Source organism: Orbicella faveolata, unplaced genomic scaffold (genome assembly GCF_042242905.1).
Source record: "Orbicella faveolata isolate gen_17 unplaced genomic scaffold, um_ofav_v1 contig_1, whole genome shotgun sequence".
NCBI lineage: Eukaryota > Metazoa > Cnidaria > Anthozoa > Scleractinia > Merulinidae > Orbicella > Orbicella faveolata.
Genome location: NW_028301536.1, coordinates 33,980,666 through 34,002,500, shown reverse-complemented (window position 1 = coordinate 34,002,500; position 21,835 = coordinate 33,980,666). Strand labels below are relative to the sequence as shown.

Here is a 21,835-nt window from a genome sequence, read left to right as displayed (position 1 = left end):
AACTATACATAGTGTCAAATCATAACTGAAATATAAGGACACAACTTTGATCTTGACTTGTTTGTTTGTTGTTTTGTTTGTAGCTGTTGCTGCTGCTGCTGTTGCTGTTTATTGTTGTTGCTGCTGCTGTTTCTATTGTCTCGTCAGATTAAACTGTCAAAACATTGGGGCCTTCCTGTTTTTTCGGTTGTAACTGGCATAACTTGGAAAATCCGCGGCAAAGTTTGCGAAAAAAAAACGTGAGCAATGTTTGTTTCATACTATGCTATTTTTTCTGGGTAGAGTATACAAAAGCTTACTCTATATGATTATAGTTATCGAGAAATGTTTTTCGCATCCACCCATTATGAGACTTAATTGCCCGGTAAGTGTTTTTCTTTTATTACCCCTAAAGCAGCATCTGTCAGCAATACATCTTCCTTTTACATCCATCACATCATTTATTGATTCTCTGCTACATGGAGAAAAGAGTCGGTTGTTCTTAAGGTTTGCACTCGTGGCTCCGGCAAACATAATGTAATTTCCTTCTCTTCCTCCAGGGACACAGTTAGATCTAGAGGGACTGTCATGCTGAAAGCGGAGAGAAACCATTGAATATACGAATTCGCGAATTTGTTGTGACTCTTCACTACCACTAACAAAAACAAAAACAATGGCAAAGGTGGCATACATATCACTGGAATGATCTCCATGCAACGTTGATCAATATTTTTCCATGGTTTGTTATAAATAAGATGTTACCAAGGCTTCGTAGCAGCACGAAGTAAGATATGGCTTTGGTGAACCACACGATGTCATTTTAATCAGTTTTAAACTATCCAAAAATGATTTTACCTATTGTAATCGTTCAAACCTAAAAGATATATGCAAAATTGTGCTGTGGTAGCAAATAAAAGATACATTAAAATTTCGTGAAAAGATCCAGGTTGGGAATCCGAGCGTTTTTGTTTTGTGTGCCGTTTGTCGAGGCACTTTCTCTCAGAGTCCCTTTCCTCGCGGCACTAAATGAATAGTGATTGAGTACCGATACGAGCCTACCTACCAGCCGACTAGGCTGCGTAGCTCGGCGGTTTAAGCAATTTTTTAAGCAATTTGAGGGCAAGTGCACAAAGCAGCGAAGCCGCGAAAACGAGGGGTGAAGGTGCGAGGAACCGTCTGCCTGGATTACATGAAATTTGGTTGTCGATGGTGCTCTTTAACAGCTAGATGACAACGATACTGGTTCTCCTAGACGACAATTCTCGTCTGGTGAGCGTAGACGGTGAAACACGGTAAAAATCATGCTTTTGCCAAAGTTTGGTGGGAAAACGGCCATCACATCTCTCCCATGAGGCAAATTGTTTACGGCTGTTTCTTGCTCGTGTTTGGCAGTTCAATTTCGCGATATTCGCGAAAGATATTCAGGCGCGATAACGCTTTCGACAGCGCTTTCTCAATTATTTCCTGTTTACGCGCTAAAGATCTGCGTTGTAATCAGTGCTGTTCTTTGGAGCTGTCCCTTGGTAGATTAGCGAAAATTTTGATTGATGTGTTAGCCTTCTGATCCAATGGCAATGGCCCGTACGCCAGCGTTCTGGACTAACAAAGGTCATCCCTGCAGGGGATTTCTCAGTTGTCTCACTCCAAGGCTCCTCGTGGCTTCGCCGCTTGTTAACGTGGCTTTGGCGCTCATTATCGCGGTTTTGCTGCTGTCTTAGGGCGCTCAAATTGCTTAAATACCGCCAAGCTACGCAGGCTATCAGTCGACCTGCCTGCCTGCCTGCCTACCTACCTACCTACCTACCTACCTACCTACCTACCTACCTACCTACCTACCTACCTACCTACCTACCTACCTACTTACCTACCTACCTACCTACTTGCCTACCTACCTACTTACCTACCTTCCCAATGTCGTCAGTTCAGAAAACATTAATCATAATTGCAGTGCAATATAATATTGAACCATGTTGAGCGATTTCAGTACTATGATAGTTCTATATACTTACTGGTGAACCAAAGCTGTGGCCAGTTTCATGAGTAAAAGTGATCTGAGACACCTTCTTTATCGCTGTCTTGTTGTATTGTTTAAAAGTGACAATTCCTGTATTCAAGCTTTTCGTTTTCAAGCTTTTTCCATATCTGAAATATGTTGATTTTTCGCAAATTCCGCCATGAGCACCACCTGTTGAAACACAGAACAAAAAACGTGGATTGTCAATTATTAATTACTTTGATTTAGTTTTGAGCGACTTTTCCAACATGTATGCATAGCGCATTATAACACTTTTCATGGCTTCAGAAGTGCACTTATATAGCACTTTTTTAACAAAATTAGGTTTTACCTACAAAATGAGTGAACAGTCTGACTATGTCCCAGAAAGGCTTTCCAGCGGAATAAAACGCCGGCAAAAGTAGCACTTTTTGGCACAAAGGCAGCAAAGCTTATGCGCAATCGCTGCTTTGGCGATCAAGAACACCTTTCAACTCCTTTTGAAGAAATGTCCCAGGAGCGACTTAACAAGGGTGTTAAAAAGTTTAACAAAACGGGATGGTGGTTCATTTAACAAAAAGTTGCTTACCATGCACAATTTACTTCAATGTACATGTGAATCTTTCGGGCAGCAACTTCCAGCAAAAGTTGTGAAGACTAAACTGAATTAATAATCTTTTCGATAGTTCAACGAATCGACCAATTGTTTTCCTCGGTGTTTACCGTTAAGTCATTTCATTAAACACAGGAAACGGGTCTTGTTTCTCTTGTTGATCACCGAATGGATCAAGTGATTTTTCTTGCAATGTTATGCATTTTGCACGGGAATTTACCTGCGAAAGAATCTTTGCAGCCCTCTGAGTCGATTTTTCGGGTGTTTTATGCCACCGCTTTGGTATCACGACTGAAACAATTTTTCCCCTCGTTGTCGGTGGTCAGTGGTGGATCTTTACCTCGCCGCTTCGATCGCAGCTTGGTGGTGTCCATTTCTCAAACTCATTCATAATTCATCAAGTTAAAAAAAAAAGAAAATCACAACCGTGAAGGAGGTTTGGATACCCGATCTTAATTAGCATAGATTTTGACGATTTTACTTCTCCGTTTACTCCTTAGTTTTTGTTTCGATTGAGAAGATATATCAAGCACTCGAGACAGTGATGGGTATCCAGATTCTATGACGTGCAATTGCTGTATCGGAATCGAGAAGATAGAAGCCACCAATCGCTTTAAAGCAAAAGACATTTGGATTTTCCCTGTGGCCTGAAGCACGTGGCCTTCACTTGAGGATCATGCAACAGATAGTATGAGGTTCAAAATGTAAATAGAAAACTCAGTGAGATGGTTTCGGTCTAAAACAAACTAAGCAGCATGTATATTAAATTAAAAAGTTGAAGTAATAATATTTCAACCAAAAAAGTTATTTTCAATGAAAGTAGCTAAAGCCTTTTGTTAGTAAATCTGACTACAAATCCCGCGGAGTACTGTAAAAATCATCGGGTAGGGGTGCCGGCTGGGGCACTGAAACCCTTATCCTATACTAGACAATGATCAGCTTGATTTTGCAACCCTATTCTAGACTACAAGAGGCACCTAAAATCTGTACCCTATACCAGACTTGCTATTTTCCATGCAGAAACTTTATCACGTAGTCATATCATACGCTAACTAGACCAATACCTTACAAAGGCACTTTCAAGTTTCAATTTCTATTGTGGAATCCCGGGTAAAGAACCCTGTTGTAGACTAAATTATTTATACACTGGCCACTTTTCTTTTCTGATGATAGCCTATTCTAGACCAAAATTATCTGATTTTTATACCCTATGCCAGACTAAACTGCCTTACAGCGCCGCGGGCACATACCCATATAATGAGCTTATATATGGTAGTACCACCCCCGGGCTGCAAATGTCCGTTGTTAGATAAATTTCGGTTATCTGTCAGTTGTCAGTCAGTTATGTTATTCCCATTTGGCAGGTGTCAGTTAGCCCCATCCAGGCCCTCTTTTACTGCACAATAATTTCATTCATTGTATATTACCACTTTCAGCAACCCAAGCAAGCCCAAGTAACCCGTCAGCAAAATCTCGGTACGTAAAGATGTAAGACAGGCACACGTCATCATGGTTTTCCTCAGAGGTTAGCACCAGGAGCTTTTCAACTCCAATGTTGTTATCTTTGTAAGGGTTGCTGGCAACTTTAGCATCAGAACTGTCATTGGCTTGCATTCTCTGGATTTGGAACTGAATGCCTGGTCGAATAAAGGAAACATCAAATTGCCATTACCCTCTGGGCCAATATTCTTGAATACTAGCCAAGTACTCTCTGTTAACAGTGTTGCACCGATGCATTGTTAAGCGGTAATATAATTTAAGTTTAAGTTTAATAATACTTTGTCATGCTAGTACAAGTAAATAAATCACAGAAATTACATTACCTCTGAGGAAAGTACATGACTGGAGAATAATTGGGGGAAACTAAATTCCCACACAAAAATATGTTATCTGAACCTGATAAATCAAACGCCAGGGTCGTACAAGGATTACATCGGCCCGAGAGGCCTTGACAGAACAAAAGGAGAACCACATCGCCATTGAGATCTGTACAAACTGGCTAAGGCCCGATATTCTGCCAATAGGTTTTTGCTTCTGATAAGAGAATTATTACACGACTGAAAATAAGACAAAAAGTACCTCACGATCAAGGTTTTCAGAGAGAGGCCGTAATCTTCACGGACCCTATAGTGTGTAATTCTCATTGAGAGTCGACACACGCCCGACGCACTCAAAATAAAAAGGAAAGAAAGTTGGAAGGAACAGATATAGTCCACTGCACGTGTAAGTTATCATTCTATCATGTTTTTCAGAAAATTAAAGCATAAAACTGCAAGAAAACCTTAATGATAGGTCGAACCGATCATTTGGGACAATCCTCGGTCCGATTCAATACTCCACGGAAAATGTTGGGCAAGCAAAGGAGTAATTTGAATGATTCTGAGGAGTAATTTGAATGATTCTGATCATAATTCCAAGATGGAATATACAACCATTTTCATACAGTGTACTACGGCATGGGATCAGGACCGAGCAAAATGTTCCGAATTCCAGCTCCTCCTTTTGTAAGGTGTTGGATTTTTTCTCCATCTCCATGGATACACTCTTTATTTTTTATGAGAATATTGTTTTTCCCACCGAGGCTGAATATTCATATTTCTCTGCCGATTTTAGGCTGAAAATATTCTTGTGAACATTCTTATATTACAGCGTATGACATTTCTGTTTTCGAAACGGTGTTGAGTGTCTGGATGGTATTAGAGTAATTTTGGAGCCAGCCTACGGGCAGCAGAGCATCGAACATACGGCTAGTGCTGTTTTTGTTGCTTTCTGGCTAATTCTTTTTTTTCTTTAAGAAAAGGAAGGATTTTATACGGTTTAGTTAAAAACTTATAATTGTGTTGTATTTAGAAATTTTGAACACAACAAATTGTGACATTCTTTCCTAGGGTTTATTCTTAAAATATTCTTAAAATTTCGCAAATTTCAGCCTCAATATTCTTATAAAACATATTCTTATAAATAATAAAGAGTGTACATACACGCCATGTAAAATCAAACAAGCTCTCTTCAGCAGAAGACATTACGCGTTAGGGTTGATTACCTGAGCCGGGCTGGCACAGTTGGCCGGACTGGTGCTGTTTGCCGAGATCTCGACGCGTTAAATGCACAAAATTCGCGATTAAATTGTGATTACATGAACTTGACAACCAATGCAAGCCAGCGAGGTAAGTTAGCCTGGCGATACCAAGATGGGGCTTGATTTTTTCTCTGTAATCTTGTTCACAGGACCAGCTCGACTTCCCAGACAACATCGCGCCACATTGGCTCCAGTCTCGTGCTACTCACGTTTAATACCGAGCTAAAAAGTCATCTACATCGTTTCGTTTTTTTTGACTTTTTTAAATAATAAACTTTGTTAAACACAAAAACGAAAAAAAAAAAATACTCGCAAAAAGAAAAAAAAACGCTACAAACGTACTTGCATTACACTCGTTACAAGAAAAATTCCTTGTTAACATTTGCACTTCGTTTTTTATGTCGTTATTGTTCTTGTTTTTCTTATTTCGGCCGGACTACAAAGGTCGCCCTACAAGCGTATTCTTGTAATAACACATCCAACCTACCTTCAAATCTGCCATCGCCATTAAAGTCTGTATTTTTATAAATAGCATTTGCAGCATTTACGTGCTCTGCCATAAGCATCATGGCTCTCTGTTTATTACCTCCAGCCATGTGCTCTGTGAACAGATGATCAGCCTGCAGAAAACACAACGTATCGGCACTCACTAGAATTACGCTGTTTTTCTTAATGCCTCTTGGTTTATTTGTTTTAAGTATATGTTTGATTCACAGTTTACAACTAGTGTCTTCTATTTGCTGCATAATACTAAATACTGTAAAAACTGGTTTGCACTTTATTCGTACAACCAGCTAGACCGGCAAATTCTTTGTTCGTTTGTTCGGTCATATTTTTTGGTCATTCATTCATTGATCCGGTGATCCGTCTGTATAAACATACGTTCCTTCATCATCATCATCATCATCATCATCATCATCATCATCATCATCACCATCATCATCATCATCGTTGTAATGTTTACATGCAGTGTAAGAGATATTTCGTGACGTTTATATGGAGGATTAGGTTCGCCAGGAACTATGGTCGTGTAACATGGCGTGCTGGCCGCAAAAGTGATTTAAAAAGTTGTTGTTGTTATATCCACTGCTATCTTCGTTAATAATCAGCCATCGCCACATCTGGCGACGAGGATGATGTTCCAAAGTGGTCTGTGATTATTCGTACAGAAGTTTTGTTCCTACAACCGAAATGTCATTGACTGAAACGACTGAACAACAACACAGTACAATAAAATACATTTATTAATTCTCCCTAATGGGCTTTTCAGAATTAATTTAGATCGAGTAAAAAGGAAATAGAATAAATTCAAAATGCCTAATTACATTCGTATTAATACACGTGATGGGTGACTTATAGAACAAGTGGGAGAATCGAGCGTATCGTCCACTAACGCTGGTGGGGCGAGTGTGAAATTAGTCTTGGAAATCCGTGGCCTACATTTCTTTTACCCCAAGGGAGAGCCGAATTCACTGTCAGTTCGATGGAAACGATGGAAGCGAGCTTTCAACCTCTATGTGGCGTCAAAAGGTGTGACAAACGAGAAACAGAAAGTGGCATTGTTGTTGCACTCAGGAGGTATGGAATTACAAGAAGTCTTTTATACTTTGGTACCTGAAGATCGAGAAACCCCCTTCAAGGATTGTTTAGCAGCCCTCGATAATTATTTTACACGTAAAGCCAATGTTCCTTTTAATGTGCAACAACTGGACAGCGAATCAAACCATCGATCAGTTTGTTTGCCGTCTGCGTCAGAGAGCTACACCGTGTGAAATTCCCGATAAGGATGAAGCAATCCGAGATCAAGTCATTGAAAAATTCAGAGATCCAAAACTACGAAGGAAGTTTCTCTAGGAAGCAAGTACTGCAACTTTGGCTGTGTTACAAGAGACCGCAAGAATTCACGAAGCCATGCAGTCTATGAAAAGCCATGAGCCAGATGAGCAGGCTAACGTCGTAAAACATCATCACTAAGGAAAAGGGAAGAAAGGAGAGAAGTCTGATAATAAGAAACGTGGAGATAAGAAATCTTACCGGTGTGATGGAACTGGTCATCTTGAGGGAGGCAAGAGTTGTCGAGCACCTGGAAAAACCTGTAATAAGTGTGGTTATGAGGGTCATTTTGCTGTTTGTTGTAAGTCCAAGGCGCCCAAGAATCGTTCAAGTGAAAAGCACCGTAGTGATGGGGCTAATCACGTTACAGAGAAACCAGAAGAAGAGTCAGTTACGCTTTTGTTGTTAAGGGTAGCAACGACTCGAATGGAGTTGTTGATCTGTGTGTTGGAGGTGTGCATGTGGAAAATGTTCTTAGTGATTCTGGAGTAACATGTAACATTATGGATCGTGCTACGTGGGAGAGTCTGAAAAAAAAAGGGGTGAAATGCCATTCCCGGAAATGCCAAAAGAAGCTGTTTGCATATGGCGAAACCAAACCAATTGAAGAAGCTGGAACATTCGAAAGTGAAATTAAACGGGTATTCGGTGTTTACTAAATTAGATTTGAAATGGGGCTTCCACCAGGTGGAACTTGATCCAGAATCACGTCGAATCGCTACGTTCATCGCCCACAGAGGTCTCTATCAATACAAGATCTAGAGTTTAATATTTATTACGGCACAGATTTCCAAAAATGTGGAACATTTTTCACTTCTTCAACAGAAGATTTCAATTTTTACGGATTCATAAGCAGAATGAAAGATATAACCAAAACATTTCTCGATATAAGCGTCGATCAAATTCGTGTTCGTTATCTTGACGATGAAACCTGCTATGTGAACTTTGAAGAAGCCCTCATGGACGAACTGATTGGGTGTGCGCGAGATGTTCCTGGAACGAGGCCGTTGTGTTTACAGAAACCAAAGCCCGAAATCAAAAAGAGCAAAGAAAATGTGTTGTCACATGAACAAGTGTAGCGGTAAGCGGTCTCGGACAGCACGGCCTATTGTAGAAATCGAAGTTGTTGCGTGGAGTGCGCCTCGATATTTTCTTTAATGTCCTTGTAAGTTCTCGAAGGTCTACATTTTATCAGCAGCTGGACCAAATCTAGTTCTGGTTCCTCCAGCCTTTTCGGTTGACCCCTAGCTGCAGTATGGCGAGGGAGACTTTCTCCCGTTTGACAAAGGTCTTCCATACGTTTGAAACTGTGACACTGCTTACTTTGTACTTTGATCCAAAACTTCCTGGGTAGTAATCTGTTGAAACACCCCCGCCTCCGCTCAAAATATCATCAATAATCAGTGACCTCATATCCTTTTCAATTGATTTCCCACGGTGGAAAGTTCTCCCGTAAGCATTCATTTCCAAGCAAGTTGTTCTCCGCGAAAAGAAACATAATGTCACGTGGCCAATCTGGGCGTTCCAAGTGGTCACGTGAGCAAGCCTAAAATTCAAATGCGATCGATCGTTTTTGTCCGGGTGCTAACAGTTTAGTGATCTCGGTAGTATTGCAGATACAGCAGTTACAACGAAGCCAAATGGCAGACCATCCCGAACACGGATGCCGGCTAAGTTTAAAGTCTTTGTTCTGGACGAGTGAACTCGCTAAGTTTTAAGACCAGTGAACAGTTTCAAAGGGGCATTACAATATCAAGATTGTTTGTTTGCAGAGAGAGACAACTGAATTTAGAGTCTCAAATATTGATTCATTATTTCTTAGTGTAAGCAAACTTTTCGCAGAGGAAGGGAATGTAGTGTTTACATGCAGTGTAAGAGACATTTCGTGACGATTATAAGGAGGATTAGGTTGGCTAGGAACTATGGTCGTGTAACGTGGCGTGCTGGCTGCAAGCGTTATTAAAGTTGTGTTATTCATATTTATCTTCGTTATCAATCTGCCATCACCACAATCATCGTCGTCGTCATCATTGTCATCATCATCATCATCATCATCGTTTATTCGCCTTCCGTAAATAATAATAAAAATGATAATAAAAAAAACTCGGCGATGGGACCTCTAAAAAGCCACTAGGCTTATAGTGGAGGCCACCTTCATTCCTTCCTTCTTTCCTTCCTTCATACATTCACTCACTCACTAATTCGTTCATTCATTCGTTCATTCTCGCATTCATTCGTTCGTTCATTCATTCGTTCATTCATTCATTCATTCATTCATTCATTTATTCATTCATTCATTCCTTTGTTTCTCCATTCATTCATTCATTCATTAGTTCGTTCATTCGTCTATTCATTCATTCATTCATTTATTCATTCATTCATTGCTTCGTTTCTCCATTCATTCATTCATTCATTCATTCATTCATTCATTCATTCATTCATTAGTTCCTTCGCTCGTCCATTCATTCTTTCAGTTCCCTTTGTCCCTCCTCTTTTTTGACATATTCCATCCCTCCTTTTACTAGTTTTTCGTTGCACGTTCCTCTTTTTATAACTTACCCTCATCTTTAAGGTGCAAGACACTTTCTTTGGATCAATGTCTCCAACTGTCCTCCGATATCTCTGTGTGAAAGCTTCAAGCTTGGTAATATGCTTCTTTTCGATCTCTTTTTGTTTCACCGCTGACCTTAGTGATTAAGAAACATGTTATTAAAAAATATATGAAATTATGCATATTTGCACAAAATACCGCTTTTATAAGGAAGCTTTTTAAATACCCTCAACGAGGTAATATTTCAGATTGTAACAACGTAAGGTATTATACGTACTAATGACACAAAATACTGACAAAATATATTTAAATAGTTCTACGTACTCCTAATGCTGCAGTATAAAATTAGTTTAAGGATTTAGCACAAAATGTCTTTGAATTATCCTTCCAGTATTGATGTAAAAGCGACTCTTTGATAACCCTTAGTGGATCCATCTTAGGGTCTGTGGCGCAAGATATGAAATATATAGCTTTTAAAATACCCGCAAGGTTTTTTTAACACCCGAAAAGATTTCTTTTACCTTTTAACCTCATCCATCCACCGCTTTGTTTTTTCATTCACTCCACATCCTGGACCATAAGCATGAGGGTAGTGCACATCTTTGCTCTCATAGATAACTGAGTGAAAGTCTTTAGGAGCGGCCTTGAAATACTCTTTTGCTGACTCAACAAAATACTCATCATTCCCTACATGGATTTTGCCTTCAAATACGCCATCATCGGATATAAAACCATAGACCAACGAATTTTTATGTCCTGAATGGAAACCAAATAAAAAAATGTTATTCAGGGTTTTCATATCTTTACAAACTCTTTGATATCAGACCATGAAACATTAGGGGCCTATGTCGTTATTATTCTTATTAGGGGCTTAAAAGTTGTCGTTTGTTAATTCGACTCGCAAGGGTATGTTTATTATTCAAGTCATTCAACTTTGCATTATCTTCAAATGTCGCAATCTGAAAAGTTTATAAAAATTTCAACGAAAGGCTGAGAGTATAATTGTAGATCGACACGGGTATACCTTTTACATGTCCTTTGACTATCATGGAAGGATCAAAGTCAGCATTTTCCACTGCAAAGTCATCTGTGAAAAGTTCCGTGTCCCTTCTCAGACGTATCTTGAATTTTCTGCAGGATATAAACAATTATCAAAAATAAACCCGATCAGAGAGGAGCTGATTGCCTGCAGATCTCGGTTAAACGTGCCGCCAACCGCCATGAATCAACGTGTAACATAAAGAAGTATAAACACTCAGTGATCGGAAAACAGTTTAAGGACGAACATAATGCTAATGTTGCAGGCCACTTCTGAAGAAATTGGAATTAACACAAGTGGCCATATGAAGAACTCCAGTTGGTAAGATAGGAAGGGGCGACCAAAAGAGACAAATGCATGTCGCAACGAGTGATAGCGCACAGTCATTATTGTATACAGCTTTCTTCTTGCGGACAACATGTATACAATTTGGTCACGTACAGTTATTTGAATCAACAAAAGATCGATTCGCCATACAATAGTCCCGGGGTACTCCCTTATATGGGCTATGCAGGTGCGTACGGCCCCCGGCAAAGGGTATGGTCTTTTAGCCGTTTTGGTCAGAAATGGGATGTCGATTTTGACCACTTTTGTCTCAAATAGGATGTAGTTTTTTTCCTCCAGTCTTGATCGGGTATGATACTTTTTTTTTTTTTAACAGGCTACTTTTAATCATTATCAATAAGACCATCAACAAAAGCTCTTTACAATATAATATTAATACCTCATACCATACATCAGTATAAATTATGATGGAACTAATTATAAGGCAGGTTTAAAACAGGGTATTGATTTTATATTATGGTCACTTTAATAGGCTGGTGTCGAAAGGGATCAACGGTAACAAGGCAACGAATTTTGAGTTCCAAATCATCATTGACGAAATGAATCATTATCAGACCCTCAAAGATGTTGTTCGGGCAAAACTCACGCGAAAGTTTCCTTCTCAGTCCTCACAAAGTGAGATTAAAAACTCAAGAAAGGCCTTAGAATTGAAGTACGTAAAGAACTGAAAAAAGTTGATGGCAGAAGGTTGGGAATCAGATTTGAAATATTCAACACAGGCTTTCATCTCAGTGGGACGAGGTTGGGCTGAAGTCACTGTTGCATGACGTAAGAATTTTTCCTTTAATCAACCAATCAAAATTGACGCATAAGGACAACTCAAATGCGCGCGTCTTTTTTCACTCAGTTTAAAAGGCCGACTGCAGTGAATCAACTTATCCAAAGGCTAGGAGCTGCAACTAGAAATGAACTTTGACAATAAAAGAAAATCAAACAAACATACACAGCCTTTCATTTCAGCGCGGTTAAAAACTTGTGAGCACACAAGCATCGGATCTCGTGATATTTTTTCTCTGCCTCTTTCATCTCCTGAACAACTTCATATGTTATACCCTTAATATCCTTCTGGCAAGCTAGCGTAGAGAGTTTGGTTAACCCGGGTCGCACTTAAGACAAAATCAAGACAAGTTTGTTTTGATAACCAAGAAAACTGTCACATTCCTGTCATCAGTTGACCGCGCCAAGTGCGACCTACTTGTCCCGAGGAGGTAAATTTTCAAAGAAGCCGCCGTCCTGCCCGAGCAGGACGTCACGAAAAACAAACATTAATTTTTTTTTTTGTGATTAAGCTGTCATTCAATTTCAAAAATCCCAATTTTAGCATCAAAATTTGCGTTTGAAAGGAGAATGACTCTCTGTACATGTGCATCGTTACAGCCATGTTAAGAAGATAGAAATAGAAAGCCACAAACAAAGCAATTTCACATTTATTCATGGTAACCTGCTTTGAAATTCACTTTGCCTAAAATGCCGTCAAGTGCGACCCGAAACTACAGCGTTTTAATTGTCTCAGACAACTTCTGTATTTCTTTTCCACAATGAAAAATTTGAAGCTACATGAAAACTTGAAATTTGAACCGAATGAGGCATTTTTGTGTCCCTTTGTAAACAACAGTAACATTGTTGACAATGTTTATACTCTCGCCATCAAATGTATACAAAATTTGATCGTGAACCACATTCTGTTATCTTTTTGTTGATGAAAATACAACCGCAAAACTGATCGAATGTTAGCGCGCATTTCTGTTTGGATTTACTTCTACGCGAATAGCCATCCAAAGTTGAAGGCATTAGCACAGCGACCACAGCATCCTGCGTGAAAATCTTTAGGCTTCTTGTTCAGGATTAGAATCGGGCCGAAGGAACATATTATTTTGACCATAAATTTGCGTCAAAAGCTCCCATCGCCTCAAGATTTCGCCAAGAGCATGATCGATAGTTTCCCTGACCGTCGCTTTCCTCCATCGCCGACCGAGTTGGAATTTAAGCTCGCACAAGACCTACGGCTACGCGGATAGCCAATCAACGTTGATGGCATTGGCATATCGACCAAAGCATCCCGCCTTTAGGCTACTTGTTCAGGATAGGAATCGCGCCTGAAGTTGGCCTAAAAATACCTCAGAGATGTAATTACGGGTGCTCCCTCGGGCTCGGGACTGCAAACGCAAATGAAACAAACTTGAGAACCTTATTTTGTAAAAATACGGGGCTCACCACTGAATTGAGACGATGCTAAGCAGAGCCGAAATTCGTGTGATTAACCGTCTGTGACTGCCGGTATTCATTAGTGACTGGACCTAATGTTTTTGAAAGCACTGTACCAATGTTCGATGACTGGAATTACCTTTGATGAGTTTTTAAATTGATGTCAATGCGATAATCGCTTGTTGGACTTGAACGCCTCACTCGACCATGTTCCCTGAGTACTGCAGTTGTGTCGTAGTTCAGAGTTTCATAGTGGTTTACGAAATCCCCCAGTGGCCGTCCTGTGAAACCAAAACACGAAAATTAGATGGCAATACATCTTCCTCCGATAACGTAGTTCAATGCGAAGGAATTACCAAACCACAGACGAATTTCAACTTACGATATGACCAAGCACAACTCCACAGAAGTACGAAAGAAGCAAAACAAACACTTAAAGCTACCATGTTTCCAAGGCCCAACTGACTTTACCATGGAATTATTGATTCATTTAACCGGAATGGCCTAGGGCCGAGCCCGTTTCATGCTCTGCTCGCGCTTTGTTAGCCAGGACGGCCTAGGGCCGAGCCCAGTCCGCGGTTGCGAGCTGAAGTTCCCTCTCGTCTCTCACCGTGCGGAAAAAGAAGAGAATGACTGTCTCGCATGCGATCGCAGGGTAAGTTTTAAGGAACAGATCATCCGAACAAAAGTAATTTATTTCGCATGTTTGCACCTTAGTAACTGGTGCAAACCTCGTTATACGCGTGACGCATATAGCGGGCCGGCCACGGGTTTTTTTAATTACACGGAATCTGATTTTGGTTCAAAATAATTCTTGCCCAGAGAGGATTTTTTTGGTCCCTTTGATCCACCGTGATCCGGGTGATCATGAATTCACTGTTTTGTAAAGAAACGCAAAATTCTTTTTTTGTATTTGAGAATCCAGTGTTGGATTTTTCCAAAGAAACGCATTCTGGATGGATTTGGAAGTAATTGAATTCAAATATCCCTTTGAATGCTAAATTGGACTCGGTCTTCCTCTGTGATAAGAATTTGCTTTCATCCAATTGTTTCCAAATTGAACGTGTTGGCCCATTACGTACACTAACCCTGAAGCCATCTATTAAACAAAAGTACAGCAATAGGGAGGTTCGAATTCCAAGTAAACAATGACGTTTAAAGTGGGCTGTTTTTCCGGTCTGTCTAGACTCTTCAAGTGATTTTCATACTACGTTTTTTTTTAAGCATGAGGCCGGACACAAAGTCAGATTGTATCTGCTCGGCGCATTGACCTGACACAATTACAATTTATATCACTATTCATTAAATTTTATATGCACGACAGGCATCATGAAAGTAAAGAAATATTTGACTTGCATTCATGCTCCTTTGCGTTTGCAGGGGCGTAGCCAAGATTTTTCAAAGGGGGAGTCACACTGTGTCAAAGTGAGGGTACTCATCATCAGAATGTCATGTCGTTTTCGCCACCTGTTGCAGGTTGCTTGCTTACAAAAGGGGGTCACGGCACCCCAGGACCCCTCCTCTAGTTACGCCCCTGCAGAGATTGGGGAACTCAGTTTACACACAACTCTTATGATTTGTTACTGGCATGAAGATCTAGACACGATAAGTCTGCCCAAAACTAAACTCTAATGCTCGAAGAATTTTGGCGTCAAAACCATAACATGTGGAGTGTAATTCAGTGACGTTGAAACAAAATTCAAACATACTTTAACTTTGTTTCACGTGCAGGGACCTTACCAGAGTAGGAAAGAAAAGGGCCGGGTAGAGTAGGGCTGGATGGGGTAAGGTGGGGTAGGGTAAAGTAGGGTAAGGTAGGGTAAGGTAGGGTAGGGTATGATTAGGTTAAAGTGTGGCAGGGAAGGGAAGGATAGGGAAGGGTAGGGTAGGGTAAGTGGGGTAGGGTAGGGTAGGGTAGGGTAGCGTCTGGTTAGGTTAAGGTGTGGCAGGGTAAGGAAGGATAGGATAGGTAGGGTAGGGTAGGGTAGGGTAAGGTAGGGTAGGATAGGGTAGGGTATGGTAGGGTAAGGTAGTGTATGGTTAGGTTAAGGTGTGGCAGGGTAGAGTAGAGTGGGGTGAGGTGGGGTAGGGTGGGATGGGGTTGGCTTGGGTTAGAGTAGGGTAGAGTAGGATAGGGTAGGGTAGGTGGGAACCAAAAGATACACTAAGCTAGAGTATAATGATAATTCTCCGTTTATTTCAGTGCAGTAACTTGGAAATTGTCAACAGCCTCTTGGATTCCGCCACAGAGTAAATTGGCTTAGGTTTGACATATACACGTATAACAAACACTGAATGCTGTGGTACACTGGGACAAATCGTGACGCCGCGCATGGAAATAAAAAGATAGAAAACATTTCTCTTCCATCTAGAATCGTATTACAGAATGTATGGCCTATTCTTAACATCAATTGGCAATTATAACTTACAAGCATCTTTAATGTAAAACAATATTAAAAATAAATAGAACTACTAGAACTGTCGCCCAGAGTTTTCTTTATAGGAAACTAAAATATAAAAAAATAGTACATCACTGCGGAAAATAAACTGTGAACAATATTTTTAAATCCACATTCTCTTTACTTGACTATTTTTAAGAAAAAATAAAATGCATGGAATAGATTCCTCTACGCCGTTGTTAACGCAACTTTAACCGTTAAAGACTAAATGACTGATTTGGCTTAATGTCACTACTGACACACAACCACCAGCAAAATAATTACTAACAATATGTTATAATATTCAGACCTACGTCTCTGGTTAAACAGGGTTCTCCAGCTTATTTTCATTTCTCTAAATTGTGCTTCCTGTATTCCAAAGTACTGCGTTCAAATCTGAATCCCGCCAGCCCCCTTAAAACACCATTCGTTCTTTCAGAGTCCCGGCCACCATCATCTCTGATTCAATTATCAATTCCAAAGAGCGAGAGCCAGGTAGCTACGATTAAACAAGCACGTGTCAACAACCAATGAACATGTGACACGTGGCCGGTTCCAACTGGTGGAATATAATCATCTCTGTTACAGAAATTCTCTTGGCAGCATGTAATGTTGCATGACTTTCGTCCTAATAACTGAATAACGTGTTCGTCGCAGTAATCTGTCTCGCAAACCTCAGAAGGAACGCAACCTCTGGTGAACACTTTGCTCCCGTCGTGTCTCCCCTCCGTCTGAGTGAGGCAGAATTTCAATTCCGCTGTGCAATTTTCAGAAGTGGTTTCACACAAGGTGCTGTTTAGCGAGGTGTCGTAGTGGCACGAGAAGCACCGGAGGGCATCAGCTGGAAAGAATGAAACAGTTGATCAAAATGCGTCAGTTCATATTAAAAAGGTATCTTGTCTGTCTTGTTCCTTGTCTGTCTTGACCTACACAGGCCAAATTGGTTCACACATGAGGCCCATGTCGTAGCATGAAGTAATTAGGATTAGGAGTATCGTTTCGCCTAGGTTATAAATCATTTATTAATAAAACACTTTCCGTGTTTGTATCGAGTTTTATATAATATGTCGAATCTTTCTTGCATTTTGATTGGTATTTACTTATGATCTATTGGAGGACAGACGTATCGATGACGTCAGTAACATATTTCTTGTTGTCTCGTTATTATATAAAAGAAGATTGATTTCACGTTGCCGTGCATCTGTTCAGCAACAGATCATAGGAGACGTTAAAATGTGTTAAGTACATCGCTGACACTCTCGCCTAACGGCTCGTGTGCCACTTTGTTGTTTTTATCACATTTTGACGTCGTCTGTAATCTATTATTATCTATTATATCTGTAATATGAGCAGACGCACGGCAGCATGGAATCTATTTCTTAAATCCATTGCTAGTAGCGTAGCCAATAAGACAACGGTATTCGTGATAGAACGCTAGTAGATTTACACTAATACTCGACACCACGCGGAGAAGATTCGACCCTAAGTTATCTAGCACTTCGACGGTACCCATCTATACACCCGGGTGGAGAGAGGCACTGAGAGTAACGTGTCTTAGCTTCAACTAAAACAACACAATGTCCTCGGTCAACGGAATCCAACTCGCTGACCATTAGAGTACCGTGTTTAAGTACACCTGGGTTAAGGTCAGCGGCACACAGAACCGAAGGGGATACGTCCCTGCCACTAGTCTGTGCAACAAGTCCCGGGACAAAGTCACTTCACGTGAACTATCCATTTCTTTAAAATATTAGTCGCAGCGAGATTCTGGTCTTGTAACTAATCCCACGAATTCAAACCTGAGACAAGGACTAGGCACCTCCGTAGCAAGCGTTAAACGGAGGAGACGGAGGGGGAAAGCGGGGTTGTAACCGCGTACGTTTTTCGTATACCCTACTGATCCCTCGGCTCCTTCCGCATTTACCCCTTGTTTAAAGATGAAGTGTTTCTTTCATCCTTGTCTGTATCTCACAAAGAGAATGTGCTGAACATGACGACAAATGGCCTTCGTGCTAGCTGCTACATCGTGCTGACGAGACCCAGCCATGCCGAAACAGCTGTCCACGGATCGATGCAATTTTCGGCTTTCAGTTTGGACTCTATTATGTCGTTGTCGCGTTATTTTTTCTGCATAGTATCAGCCTTGCTTCGTTGCTATTCTATTTCTATTATTGGCTGATCAGATCTTTCACAGTTCCTACGTATACCAGCGGTCACTTGCCACATTTGTATGTAGATCATTTAGTTCAGTCGGGAAAACCAATGTTGACCCGGGGTGATAATCCCTTGACAGGCCTATCCTCCCGGCCCGGAGAGAGGAGGAAAAGGGGGAGTTAGGATAATCTGCGATCATACCCTCCCTCCCTCGCTCCCTACATCTCACTCTGCTCCCGAACAACGCATTTTAATTTTAACACGGCGATGTTTTCATGCCTGTAGATGTATCTAACTGTACAAATTATATTCCGCAGACGTTTTAGGCGTCTCGTGGTATTAAATCCGAGTTCCGAATTGTAGTGATTTAACTTCCGGTGGATCCTGGCTGGCTCACAAAATGACAGTTCAACCACACCTTGGTTTTTACAAGGGGGGGGGGGGGGGGGTTGGCCGGTGGTTGGTGTAATAAATATATCAGGTGTTTTTTTTTTGTTTTGTTTTTTTTTTCCCTTCTCCCTTTCAAATAAGAAAAAGGCTGATCGCAAGTTAGGGGTCGGGGATGAGAGTTGTTATTGTCATTATAGGAGGAGAAGTTTTATTCTTGTAAGGCCTGCTTTGCTGGCGGAATTTCGGCGCAAAATCCAGAATATCACGTTGTTGTCTCGATTAGGAGATTGCGGACGGACAAAAACTGTCTCACAGAAAACCAGCTAAGCCGAAGAGCACTCAGGACCGAACATCAAAATTTAAAGTATTTCCACGTTTCATTTGTGGTAATACCTGAAAACCAGAAGCTTATAAACAAGCCAACTCTTATCAATAATGCCGAAACACTTATTGACTGCGAGATGTCAAATTCTCGTGAAGGCATTCTACCATAATCACTAGAAAACTATGGAATAACGAGTGATTATTTACCTGGAATTTGAAGCAAAGTTACAGATATAAGGCACGTCCAAAAGAACCACGCCATCTCTTTACTCTGGTCTACACTGAGTGTGAAACTTTATACATCTGAAAACAAAGCACAGGAAAAACGCAGATGCTTTTTGTCCTCGTCACACAAGATTGCGTGACGAGTTAAATTTGAGGCTAACGTCACGCGCCACATGACAAGCGCCTGAATATACAAACCAAGTCAACAAAATAGTGGCCTGAGAAGGGTTTCGCCATTTGTCGGTTGACTTAACATCAAATGGCTTAGAATGTAAAATAGAAGCTGCCGGCCAATTGATGAAATAAATATTTCCCAAATAATTAATTTAAATATTTACGATTCGTACTAGAATCTACAGTAAGACAAAAAACAGACATACCGTATCGAATTTCCGACGATTACAATTTTTAAGTATGAAATCTTAAATTCGTAACTTTCAAATAAAACAAGGTGGGAGTAATTTAATTTTATTTTATTTCAAAAGCTTTCGTGCGATATAAAATTAAATGAATCGGCCCTCGCCTGCGGCAATTTGCATAATCGACCCCTGTCAAGTTATTGAGTATTATTTACATTTTAGAATATTCTTGAGTCGATGATCGAAGATCTCGTCGTATACATCTACTCAATGCTTCGAAAGATGTGCATTTGAACCATATCCAAACTTACGTTAACTTATATTTGACACATTTCCCTTAAGCCAATAACATATTTTCGATTTTCATCAATATACCGTTTTGATAGCCCTCGAATTTTCGTGATCCCTCTACGGATCTCTCCGTTGTGTATTTCTACTTGACAATAACACCTTCCTTTAAAGGTAAACAGTCTACAAAACGCGCTCACTTATTTAGCAGTTTTGCTCTACATAACACCTCTAGCCAAGATCCGTGCACGCCGATATGAATCAGTGAAAAGTGAAACTTTACCTTGTTTATATGTAAAGCATAAATTCAACTTAACATTCCTCGTGATTTTTCAGTATGACTTACCGATCTCAGCACTGTCACTAGCCGGCGTTGTGACTGTCGTATCGAATGTTTTGAATATAACTGACTGGGGGTAAAATTGATTCAATCAGAAGCCTTCAAGTGCTAAAAGGCAAGAATGATAACTAAGATTTGATACGGGAAAGAACTCACATGGCCATGATCGAGTTTTTCCGCGCTGCCGCCTTGGTCGTCCGTCGGTAAATCTCGTCAGCGGTATTTGTTCATGTCACGCAAGTTTGACAGCCGTGAATGCATGCTTACTATTATTATTACTCAGTTCGTTTGTTTGGCTCGTTGGTTGCTTGGTTGCTTGTTTCCCTTCAGTTTTAGGGATTCTGTCAGAAACTATTTTTCAAACAATAATTTAGCGAGGTCGAACTCCGGCCCTATGAATAAATATCACCGCCTGTACTAAGTGCAAGTAATTTAAATCTGCTTGCGTTCTATCACGAATGCCGCTCTCTGATTGGCTACGCTACTCACAATCTATTCTGTTTTAGTATAAATCTACTAGCGTTCTATCACGAATGCCGTTCTCTGATTGGCTACGCTATTCACTATCTATTCTGTGATAGATGGTGAGTAGCGTAGCAGTGTGCCCTTGTTAACAAAATGACGGCCGCTTCTTGGTGTTTTCGAAGTGTCTGTGAAGTGAGGAGGATTTTGATAAAGTTTTGAACAACTAGTAGATTTATACTAAAACAATTAGATTATTCGCTCTCGATTTCTACGCGTGATAGAAATCACGAGCTCATAATTTAAGTAGATAGTGAGTAGCCTAGCAGAGTGTACTGGGGGCCGCTTCTTTGCGCTTCCTACTCTCGGAAGAGGATTTAGATTAAAGCTTTGAGCGACTACATAAACTAGATTTCTGACTAAAACAAATAAATTTTTCGCTCCCGATTTCTATGCGCGATAGGGCTTGAAGGCGCAGCCTGAGTAGAAATCTCGAGAAATCTCAAAGCTCATAATTTAATTGCTAAATAATATTTACTGAATTAATAATAGACACCTCTCGGAGAATCCATAGTTCCGTCTTAAGCCTTGTTGTCAACCTTTTCTCGTATCTATTCTGTCTTCAGAAACAGATCTCCAGAGCCTTCTTCGAAACGCGTAGTCTGCGAGATGGGTGCTCTCCGTGAATAGCCTGCTCGCATGCTACGAAATACTGAAAACAGTCGATAGTGGTAGGTGATAGTCCGCGGCCGTGGATGCGCCGCTTCAGTCAGGCGAACACTGTTCACCTCTTAATTTTCCTTCGTAGTTATACTGGCCATAGGCCAAACCGATAACGAGGTAGAATTTCTATTAGGAGGCACTCAACAAGAGTCTTGACTTGAACTGGTTTTTATTTAGAGTGAGTTAAATAAACTGGAAGCAAATTGACACAAAGCAATTCGAGGTTGTTCTGAGGTGTTTCTTGTTTTGCAAGTATTTGTAAGGCAACAATCGAAATATAAATTGTTTTTACGCATACAAAATGCTAAATTTTTTAATTCTGTCACCAAAGCCGCAATGCTACTCACTGATTCAGTATCCACGCTGTGATAGTTGGTGAATGTAGTAATGGAATGAAAATTTCCAGAGTTCCGCCGTTCCAATTGGCCATGGAAAGAGCCTGAGATGTTCAAAGTGTTTCTCATTCAGCCAAAAATCCCACGATAATTTCTGTTG

General features: G+C 40.4%; 2 protein-coding genes across 4 annotated transcripts in view; both read right to left on the bottom strand.

Moving 5' to 3' along the window:
* Positions 1 to 14,233, bottom strand: part of LOC110041164 (disintegrin and metalloproteinase domain-containing protein 10-like) — a 30,763-nt gene extending 16,530 nt beyond the window's left edge. The window contains exons 1-9 of one of the 2 annotated variants that reach the window (XM_089273529.1): positions 14,020 to 14,233; positions 13,777 to 13,918; positions 11,073 to 11,179; positions 10,570 to 10,804; positions 10,057 to 10,183; positions 6,152 to 6,284; positions 4,013 to 4,222; positions 1,989 to 2,164; positions 387 to 570 (exon numbers count right to left, since the gene is read on the bottom strand). In XM_089273529.1, coding sequence (XP_089129655.1) covers positions 387 to 570; positions 1,989 to 2,164; positions 4,013 to 4,222; positions 6,152 to 6,284; positions 10,057 to 10,183; positions 10,570 to 10,804; positions 11,073 to 11,179; positions 13,777 to 13,918; positions 14,020 to 14,083 — 1,378 coding nt within the window. In that variant the 5' untranslated portion in view covers positions 14,084 to 14,233. The remainder of the gene's footprint in view (positions 1 to 386; positions 571 to 1,988; positions 2,165 to 4,012; positions 4,223 to 6,151; positions 6,285 to 10,056; positions 10,184 to 10,569; positions 10,805 to 11,072; positions 11,180 to 13,776; positions 13,919 to 14,019) is intronic. The other variant, XM_089273524.1, reaches the window with a different exon arrangement.
* Positions 14,234 to 15,807: 1,574 nt separating this feature from the next.
* Positions 15,808 to 20,381, bottom strand: LOC110041166 (urokinase plasminogen activator surface receptor-like). Of its 2 annotated transcripts, none has more exons than XM_089273555.1 (3): positions 20,312 to 20,381; positions 19,151 to 19,246; positions 15,808 to 16,916 (listed from the first exon to the last, which is right to left on the bottom strand). In XM_089273555.1, exons 2-3 carry the CDS (start codon positions 19,203 to 19,205, stop codon positions 16,540 to 16,542), a joined length of 432 nt encoding a protein of 143 aa, XP_089129681.1. In that variant the 5' UTR covers positions 19,206 to 19,246; positions 20,312 to 20,381; the 3' UTR covers positions 15,808 to 16,539. The 2 variants fall into 2 exon arrangements, with proteins under 2 accessions (XP_089129681.1, XP_089129677.1); XM_089273551.1 differs by having other exon boundaries at positions 20,162 to 20,373.
* Positions 20,382 to 21,835: the final 1,454 nt, after the last annotated feature.